Consider the following 10400-nt stretch of genomic DNA (forward strand, 5'->3'; position numbering starts at 1 on the left):
AAGAGTCTTGCCCTGTGGTGAGGCTGGAGTGCATTGGTGCCGTCTCAGCTCACTGCAACCTCTGCCTCCCGGGTTCAAGCGATTCTTCTGCCTCGGCCTCCCAAGTAGCTGGGATTACAGGCACGCGCCACCACACCCAGCTAATTTTTGTATTTTTAGTAGACACGGTGTTTCACCGTGTTGGTCAGGCTGGTCTCGAACTCCTGACCTTGTGATCCACCCTCCTCGGCCTCCCAGAGTACTGGGATTACAGGCATGAGCCACCGCGCCCGGCCTGTCTAATCCTGTTTCTAATCCTTCCTTCCCTCTTTTTGTGCTTTGGGCTTTTAGCCTCTCTACCATTGATCTGTCCGTATCCTTTTTAGCCTGATATGAGGTTTATTCTATCCTGAGGGGGATTGCTTTCTGTTTTGTTAATTTCTCAGTTTGGGCTAGGGGTTTCTGGACAAATGGGGAAGGTTGTAGAGTACTACACTAGTCCATTGTCCCCACAGCTAAAGAGATGCTTCCACCTCCCAGCTCAGGGTAATCAGAGAAAGCATTCCTATTGTCTCCTTTATACTAGTGGACTTTCCTCCTTTTTTTTTTTTTTTTTTTTTATTTTTTTTTTTTTTTATTTTTTTTTTTCCCATTTATTTATTTTATTGTATTTTAGGTTTTTATCTACCTATCCTCTGTTGAGGGTATAACCTTTTTTGGAATCGTGACTTTATGGAATAATAGGAGGGTATCTCTTCTCACCTCCTGCCTTGAACAGACCCAAACTTCTGCCCTGGCCCTTTGAGGGCTAAAAACGCAAATGTCACAGACCGATGTTCACACATCATTTGGTCTGAATATTGCTAGCCGTGGAATTTCTAAAATTCACCTCTACGAACCATTTATTAGTTTCGGTGTAGTAAGCTTGCTCGGAGGAAATGCTGGTTGTGAGCACCAGCACAGAAGCATCCTGGATGGTGAATAGCACAAACTTAACATTTGATTTTATAATATCTTCTGCTAACAGTGTTTTTTTAAACTAACTCTAAGGTCTCCTGTGTAGTAGGTACAGTGGACCGATCCCTACCCCCTACTCTTTCTCCATCTCCCTCTGCAGTGCTGAGCCCTCAAAAACAAAACAGCAACAAAACACACTTGCGTTAGTTGCTGATAGGTTAATCCCCACGGAAGGGTTACCAACAAACCACAGCAGCGACACACAAGGGAATGTCTATTTCCATGTTGAGGGAGGGCCCACCTGCCCAGTTCCATGCTGGTGACTTAGAGCATGGCTTTGATAATGCCATCCTTGGCTCCTTCTCTACCTCCAGCTGCAGATTTTCTCTGCCCTCTGTGATTCCGCTCCCCTCTCTAGGTGGTGTCATGAAGGGCACTAGTGTTTCTGCGGGCTCCTGGGCCTCTCCCCGACCTTGCACACACCTGCCCAGTCAGGGCATCACATCCTCTTATCCATCCAGTCTTCCTTGAATTTCCCCGCCTCAGTGAGTTGCTCAGGCCAAGATCCTGTGCCTTTCTGAACTTCGTTCACACCCCTCATCTGGTTAATAACTTCTTGGTGCTACTTTCCAAATATATACCAAATCTGGCCATTTATGTCATCCATTATTGGCCACCATAATGCAAACCATTGTCATCTTTAGACAGAACTATAGTAGATCTCCCCTCCCCTGCCACTGTCCACTTACTGTCAGTGTTCCACAAAAAAAAAAAAAATACTTCTGATCCTGCTTCCTGCTCCTGGCAACCCTCACCCAGCTCCCACCATCCTCAACAGCACCCATGGCCTGGCTGCAGGCTGTGCGGACGTGACCCCATTCCCTGGGTAAGGCTAGGTGTGCCCCTGTCAATTTCCCTGTGTGGGACGGTCTTGTCCGCAGGTACCTGGAGCTGACCTGTGCCCTATGCAGGATTCTGCTCACCCGCAACTATGCCAGAGGTTCGGACTGACATCTCTAGAGATTCATCAACTCACCTTATACCCTTGAAACAGTGGTAGTTATCACTAAGGAAACACAGTGGATGCAGAAGTGACAAGTCCTTCCCGGAGGGCGGAGACCCCTGAGAGTAGGGATTCCCTTCCGCTCACTCCTGCGGGCCCAGGCCCACCGTGGGCGCGGAGGCCACACACCGGTTCTTTCGCATGTAGGCACCTACGTTATAGATGGGGCCATAAGTAATGCATGCTTGAAAGGAAGGGGGTTTTATATTTTAGGGGAAGATTACGCCAAGGAATCGAGTGGGGATAGTTTATAAAAGTGAGGGACATAAGGAACAGACGCGAGGATGAGGGATGAAACTCCCAGCGCCGCCTGGGAGCCTCACTGCGCTGTCGGACCTCGTGCCGGTGGGGCCGTCCGCTGACGAGTCGGGGGCGTCCTTCGAGGTTTTTCTTCTGTGGCTTTGGGGAGGCGGGCGGTGCTGGTGACATCTGCTTGCAGAGCAGCCGGCCTCCTGCTCCCTTTCTGGTCTCCGGTCGTTCCACGCTGGGGCTCTTGCGGGGCGCACTCCCTCTGCTCTCTAGGGGGGATTAATCTCCCAACTCCTCGGCACCGCCTTCTCCACCCGAAAAAAGGATGCGGAACCACGCCTGGAGTTGGGTGGGCCTCCCGGGTGCTGGGCGGCCCGGCCCGGGACAGCGGGGGACCCCAGCGGCGGGGCAGGCGGGGCGCTGACGTGTCCGGGCGGGATTGGGCCGCCGCCCTATATAGCAGCCGGGGCCCGGGCGCCGCGCCTCGGAGCGTCCCGGCTTCTCCCGCGCGGCGGGCGAGCGAGCGAGCGGCAGGACCAGCGGGCGGAGGCCCACGCGTGAGCTTGTGGCCGGGCTGGGGAGGCCTGCGCGGGTGGGCGGGGAGGGAGGGCACGGGGGCTGCCGACGTGGAGGCCGCGAGGGGGAGGGACTGGGTGCCGCGGCCCCCGCCCACGGGCGTCGTGCTCTCCGCGCGTGGCGGCTCCAGGCCGGGCCCGGGGCCGGCTCCGAGTCCCCTCTGCGCGTGACCGCGGCGCGGAGGGGCGCGCACAAACTTTCCCAAGTCCCGCCGGGCCGCTCCTGGCTGCCCGCCGCCTCCGGGGCTTCAGCGAGGCGCCCCCGGGCCTTGGCCGCGCGGCGGGGGAGGGGCGGCCGACCTGCGCCCAGGTCGCTGACGTTGGCGGGCCGGCCCTCCCCTCCCCCGCTCCCCGCAGGGGCGCCCCCTCCCCCAGCTCGGGCTGCCCCGGCCAGCGGGGGGCGCCTTGTGCGGCCCGGGCAGGGGTCCCTGCGAGGCCGGTGGTGTCCTTCCCCCCAGGTGGTGGCGGGGCTCGGGTCTGGGCGCAGGCTGGGCGACGGGGGCCCCGCAGCACCTCCACCTGCCGCGCGGTGCCCATGCCCGTCTACGTGGTCGGGGGTGGGGAGAGCCGCTCTCCTCCGGCCTGGAGTGCAGTTTGGACGTGCCCCAGGGTCGTGGATGAAAAATACATTACGGAAAAATACCGAATTTGGATGAAAGGCTGGGCGGCCGAGGGGGTTGCTGTCCCTTTAAGCCTGTCCCCGCCCGCGGGCCCTCGTGGCCTGTGGGAGGGCCGTGCTGAGGTGGCATCTGCGAAAGTTCCTCCATGCAGGATGGGTGCCGACTTCCAGAACTTGGTGAGAAGTGCGGAGCCTGCCTTCTGCTCGCCAGCAGCCTGCGACCTCTCCTAGATTTTGGCCCTGTGATCTTTGAGTGGATCGGGATTTTATTTTCCCATTCTGAACTTTGGTTTGCAGTCTTGAGCAGTTTTGCTTTTGGAAGAGGAGAAGTCTGGACTTCAGCGGGCGGTCTTCTGACGCCCTCCACCCAGTCCTGTCTGGTGTGTAAAGCACTCGCGGGTCTCATTAGCTGAGGCTGAAATGAAATTCTTCCTGGAGTTTTACTGATAGTTCTCTTCAAAGATTGTTGCCCATCGAATATGTAGTTGGCAAAACTTATCGCAAGGGAATCAACTTCCTTGTTTAAAAGCAAAAAAGTGGAGCCCTTCATGTAAAGTCTCCCCTGTTGCTGTCAGAAACCTGTTGAACTTGTGCTAAACTTGTAAGCACCAGGTTCCCACAGAACACACAGCTCTGTCCCAAATTCACATTTTGCTCCATACGTATTAGGGTGGAAAGGGGTCTTATTTCCTGCCCTTCTTCCTTTAGTTCTAGTTCTGTTTGCTGAAAGTTAAATTCTGAGATAGGACCTTTTTTTGCTGTAGACATTTATACTCTGGAAAACAAAATTTAAAGTCCAGGTTCAGTATAGTTAGAGATTTACATTAGGTGGACCTGGAGCTTCCAATGGGAAAAGTAGTTGAGAGCAACCAGAATCAGAAGGGACAGGGGCCATGTGGGAGGGACTGCAGTAGCCAGGGGACAGAGTTCATTCACCCACCAGAAGGAGCCTTGGAGAAGAGCGGACTTGTTCTCCATGACCCAAAAGGGGAAAGAAGTTGTAGATTTTGTCATAACTTGAGGCAGAGCGTTCACAGCCATGCAGGGGTGAGACTGGGCTCCCTGAGAAGGCCATGAATTTCCTGTCCCTGGAGGTATTAAGAAATTGGATTAGAGTAATATCAAAGGTTCCTTTCAATCCTAATTTGAGCAATACTGTTAGATCCAGTGAGAATCTGAGATACCAGATGTTTAGCCTCTGTTCTTTGGTGACTGGGCCTGCCCAGGGTCTCCTGGGGACTTCACATACCAAGTGGAAGAGCTAGGTGGAGAACACACTCAGCCTGACGTTTTCCTGGGGTTGCTGAAAGATCCACGTGGAACAGGATTAAACCTCGTGAGTGTTGTCTGTGAAGGCAGAGCCAGGAGCAGGGCATAGCAGTGCGGGGTGGACATGGAGCTGTGGGGGCAGCTTCTTAGTGGCCGCTTTGTGGAACCAGAGGCAGTTGGACCCCTGGGCTGCGCCTCACTGGGTTGGGAGCACAGAAGGAGAATGAGGCTGACTTTTAAGAAAATCTCACCCAGAATTTCAGATGGAGGGGACACGGTCTGCATTTACATGTGGATCATCAGATGCTTAAATGCATTCTTCAAGAACAGGTTTTTGAGTTGTTTGGAAGAAAGACAAAATGCTCTTTGATGATACCGGAACTCTAGATGCTAAATGTGTCTAGTTGTGAACCATTCGCTGTAAGCTCTGACAAACTGCCATCTGCAGTCTGGAGGCCAGGGACCCAGTATAGCCTGTTGGACCAGTCTGGAGTCTTCCGGAGGTCTGCCTTCTGCCTTTCCTGGCTGCCTGAGGGTCTGTGCACGCCTGAGGAACACGAGAGGCTCTGCTCCAGGGTCTCCCTTGGACACAGGAGTAGGTTCCCTTATGTCGACACTCCTGTCAGTCTGGGTTCTGGCTGGACGTGGTGTCTCAAGGGTGTGTGAGTGGCCTCAGAAGAGACTGACACTGGGGCAGAGTGGGGATTGGCCCGTCACAGCTCTGTGCTGGAGAGCCAGTACGAGGTGCGAGCTGGCATGGACGGAACTGCGATTTGCAAACTTACCGGGTGGCTGTCACTGGGCACTGAGCTCAGAACCTGGCTTGATAAGGGGGTGGGTGTCTGGGTTTAAGAAGTGTCATTGGAGCCTGGGAAAACCTTGAGTGAGAGACCACGCAAGGTGGAGAGTCAGCAGGCAAGAGTGGGAGGGCAGAGGGCGGATGCAGGAGGCCAGAGGCAGGTGTCACTGACACCTGGCGGAGCACCTCAACCTACGGCGACCTGCCCCAGTTTGCTCCCAGACTAGCCAGACACTTGGAATCTCAGGGACCACCTGCCAAGTTGTGAATGTGCTACTCTGACACTTCGGAGATGTTTTCTCACTTTCATCTTTGAAACTTGCAAACTAGAATGTTTTGGTGATGCTTTTAAAGGGAATTTTCTTGTTCGGTTTTTCCTAGCTTTTCCCCTCTTCAGTCTTGGGGTACATCTGTGTGTCTGGGCCCATAGTGTCTCTGGTTTGTGGCAGGTTCCCTGTGTGACTCAAGCCCTGTATTTAGAGTTTTTTAAGAAAATCATAACCAGGATTAGGACCCTGAAGTACCTCCAGTCACACCCTCTGCTGGAAGGACGAGACCCATTTAGTCCAGTCTCCCTGATGCACTCCTGTTGCCACGAACTGCCTTCACAGCCCAGGACCCATGTGTCTTATGGGCAAGATTGTCATCAGAGTATTAGTAGTATTCTCCAGTTGAGTGTGGTGTTCCTGTTACTGTCATTGCTTCTCCCATTTTAGACACATGCTTCGCTCCTGTCAGCAGTTCCACCTTTTCATAGTTAGGAGCACATGTGGTCGCAGGCCTCCCCTGCCCAGAGTCCCCCGAGGCGAGGTGACTCACCCTCCTACTTCACAGAGTTCTTGGTCCTCCACAGACAGCCTTTGAAGGTTCCTTTCAATCCTGCGATTTTATGACCTGGTTTCTAAATCCCAGTGGATTAGAAAGGACTGAAGGACTTTTACAGGATAACAGCAGGAAGAACAAAGTAACTGCGAAATACTCAGAGAATTCTTGAAGACAGTAGCTCTCGGTCGTCCTGAGCGCTGCAGAGCCCCCAGGTCCGCATTCTGTTGTAGGTCCGAGCCCAGCACAGCAACCCCCGCTGTGGTTCAGCCGTCTGGGGTTAAGTGGGGTACAGGAAAGATGATCCAACCGTGTGAGATCAGTTTTGTGAGGATTATACTTCAAAATGGTTAAATTTAGAAGTTTGGTGCTTAAAAGATCACTCCCTCAGGTCCCTGGAATAGCTGTCCTCTGAAAGTTGGAGCTGATTCAGGTTTTACTCTAATATGTTTTGTTTCAAGCTAATGGCTTAATTTTTTTCCAAGAAACTTGCCTGAGTATTAGTGTTAGTAACCAAAGCATAAATAATATCTTGACCTTTTCTGCTTGGAGGTACAAAGGCCTGGGTTGTGAAATGAAGATAAGTAACTTTTCTCCCTTTGCCTCCCTCTGCTCTCCTGCTTCCTGTCCCATACCAGCAAAAGCTGGCAGGCTGACAAAGGCGGCCTCAGGACGGACCTTCTGGCTACTGACCGTTTTGCTGGTAAGTTGGACCCTGCCTGAAGACTTCCTGTCCCTGGGCTGTGTGTAGACCTGGAGCACGAGGTGTGTATTTTCTTAGTCCTGTGTCTTCTCTCTTTACACGGCACCCTCAGGTTTCTAGTGGTTCGTCAGAGATGTCTCTGTAGCTTCACCTCCCAGCAGGAACTGTCTGCAGACATGTCTCCTCTGGATGTGTCATCTGGCTTCCATCAGTTTTTCATCTTTTTTTTTTTTTTTTTTTTTCCTGAATTGGGGTCTTCTCTTTAGGATTGCAGGCCTTAATTTTCTTGAACTTGAGAAGAGGCCTTAATTATGTTTTAAAAATTACACAAAATTCACTCCTTATGACTTGGCCTTGTGCCAGTAATTGATGCATAATTGTGTGAAGAAAATGGGTTCTTCCTCACCATAGTAGTTTGGAGCTCACCTGGAACTAGGAAGAGGGAAGGAGAGGAAGCTAACGCTCCTACCTCAGAATGCTGAATGTACCCCATTTTTCAAATAAGGGAGCTGTGGCTTTCAGAGGCCATGTCCTGTGGAGTACTGTGGCTCTGCTGATCCGAGGAACTCTGTGCCCTGGGGCCAGGTTCCCCTTGCTTTGTAAGAGGAGAATAACCAGTCAGTGTGGATCAAGGGCTTTTAGCGCCATTTGTGGGTCTGTTACTGTTGCTACAAAGCACTGAGGCTGCTTTTTCCTGTCAACACAGCTACCACCTGGTTAAGTTGAGATTGGGAGGCGATTTAGTTTGGGCCCTGGATGCACCTTGCAGAGACTGGCTGGCTTTTTGTAGCAACTGTCTTGATGCATTTTGTGAGCATTAAGAGGTGTGTGGTGAGCAAATTGACAGAATAACCAAGGTGGCTGTTAGGAGAATGCTCCTGGTGGTGATCAGTGCCTGGATCCTGGCTCAGACAGGTGGCAGGTTCCAGCGCCCCCCACGCCCGCCCCATCAGGGTAGGGGTGGTGCAGACTGTATCTCTGTGGCCCCTGGGGTGCAGAGATGGGTGCAGACTGCCCCTGAGTGGAAGATGAGCTCCTCCATTACTGGCGACTTTGGAGGGGACAGCAGTTCTAGGACAAGGTTGTCCAACCCGCAGCCCAGGACAGCTTTGAACTCGGCCCAACGCCAATTTGTAAACTTTCTTAAAACATGAGATTTTTTTTTTTTTTTTTTTAACCGTCATTAATTTATGTGCGGCGCAAGATAATTCTTGTGCTGTAGTCCAGGGAAGACGGAAGATTGGCCACCCCTGTTGTAAGACCTCCTTTACTTGCATTTTTCCCCCTTATCACTTGGCGAGAGTTTAGATACTAGCATACGACAGAGCTTGTGAGGAAAATTTAAAAAAAGGTATAGTTTGCTGGTAAAAAAAGAGGATAAAACTTTTGCCGAAACTCCTAGGTTAACAGTCTCAGATAATTGAGAGTTGTACTTTGACTTCTGATTTATTCTTCTTTGCTTTCGTGGTTTTCCTGGATTGTGTGTAGGTGTGAGACCCACCATGAGCTCCGTTGCAGTTTTGACCCAGGAGAGTTTTGCTGAACACCGAAGTGGGCTGGTTCCGCAGCAGATCAAAGGTGACGGCCGTTTTATGTGCACTTCCTGGTAACGTCTAAGGCAGTGCGCTCTCTAAAGCCTTTACCGAATCCCGTGCCCTTTCTAGAACTACCTTTTGGCCCTGTGATTGTGGGGCAGGGAGGCCCCACCATCTTGCGCATTATTTTGCATTGTGATGTATGCAGGGATGATTGGCTACATTTCCTTGTGCCAACAAGGAAATGAATCAGGTACAGTGAGATTTAAAAATGGGGACAGCTTTCCGGAAAGCCAGTGAGTTTGACCATTGGTAATTAATGCAGTACTTTTCAAAACTGCTTTTTCCTAATTGTGCTGAACTAGAATCTGGGCTATGAGGCATCCCAGAGCATTGCTTAAGCCCGCCGTGGGGATGAAGGCTGGGTCCTGGTTTCTGAGCCCTTACATACCACTGGCTGGGATGGAGCGCAGCACTGAGCAGTAGAATAGACTGCCAGCCACGTGTCTAATTTTTAGGGTTCTCTGGTACTTATTAAAAGGAAGCAGGTGAAATTAATTTTGATATCCTACCCAGTCTGTCTAATACATTGTCATTTCAACATCTCTTTAATGTAAAAAACGAAAAACCGTTGATATTTTAGATTATTTCTCTTTAAAATCTGATGTGTATTTACAGCTATGGGACATTCCTCTCCATTTGAATGCCAAATTTTCATCCAGAATCCTTGATCTCTGTTTAGAGTTCATAAAATCTTCATTTGAAAGAGCAGATTGTTCTACACCAGGTTGTTCCAAACACACCTTTTAAAAGTTTTCTAGTAACTAAGTTGAGTATCAGTTCTTAAAGTAAAATTAATTAAAACATAAAATTGACTTTTCCTCAGTCACACTAGCCACATTTCACAGGCTCATTTCTAGTGGCTGCTGTGTTGGGCGTTGGAACCCCAGAAGCTGCTTTGTTCTGGGGACCTGGGATCTTCCTACTTGAGCCAGCTTCCCTGTGAGGTCTGTTCTACCCTTTCTAGAGAGGGCAGACAGCACTGAAAGGATCCACCCCCCTGTTGTGTCAGCACCACTGGGTAGCATGGCGTGCCCCTGGGAAGTCGCGGGCCCGGACTCAGGCACAGGCCTGTCCAATTCCAGAGGTCATCCCCCTGTTCTCTGTCACATCCACTCACGGTGTTTTTCAGTGGGCCTTGCCACTGAAGACGCCACGCTCAGCCCTGGGGATCGGGGGTTGCCCAAAACAGTGACACCCTTGACTTCATGGAGACTGTGGCTCATGGCACAAAAACATGAACAGATTGGTGGAAGATGGAGGTGATGCTGATCAGGGAACCCGATGTCCACAGCCCTGCTGTCCTCTGCCTTGGGCAGGACGAGGGAGATCAGTCGTGACAGTTCCCACGGCTCCACGTTACAGTGGGAAAGCAGAGTGCACCTCAAAAGCAATTCTCATAGGCTGTGCCGGGTCGGACCATTAGTTTGCAAATGTAAGGGCCTACTCTGTGCCTACCATTGTCATAGTTGTGATTTTTAAAGTATGTTATTAGACTCTAGAGGACTTAAAAATTGACGTAGCAAGGCTTGCTTTCAGGGCTGTGGGTAACGCCCCCCATGTTCACTGAGGAAGGAGAACTGTCCAGACCCCAGGCACAACTAGTGCCTGAAGAAGATCTTAGTTTACAGTGTTATTACTCAGCCGCTTCCTTTATATCATCCTTCATCTATAATCATATATTAGTTTATAGAATTAGTGCTTGAAGAGTAACTTACTGCTTGCATATACCTAGCATACTTAGTTCTATATACTCTTTCTTTCTTTTTT

General features: G+C 51.1%; 1 protein-coding gene across 9 annotated transcripts in view; it reads left to right on the forward strand.

Moving 5' to 3' along the window:
• LOC108290801 (high density lipoprotein binding protein) overlaps window positions 1-10400 on the forward strand; it is a 90112-nt gene that overhangs the window by 42536 nt on the left and 37176 nt on the right. For 2 of the 9 annotated variants that reach the window (XM_037732196.1, XM_037732197.1), the window contains exons 2-3: window positions 6971-7035; window positions 8524-8613. In XM_037732196.1, the coding sequence (XP_037588124.1) occupies window positions 8538-8613 (76 nt within the window). In that variant the 5' untranslated portion in view covers window positions 6971-7035; window positions 8524-8537. Of the gene's footprint in view, window positions 1-2727; window positions 2806-6967; window positions 7036-8499; window positions 8614-10400 lie in introns of those variants that run through there. The other 7 variants (XM_017510772.2, XM_017510773.2, XM_037732199.1 and 4 more) reach the window with 5 other exon arrangements.

The sequence above is a fragment of the Cebus imitator genome, unplaced genomic scaffold, assembly GCF_001604975.1.
Source record: "Cebus imitator isolate Cc_AM_T3 unplaced genomic scaffold, Cebus_imitator-1.0 Scaffold443, whole genome shotgun sequence".
In the NCBI taxonomy this organism is placed as follows: Eukaryota; Metazoa; Chordata; class Mammalia; order Primates; family Cebidae; genus Cebus; species Cebus imitator.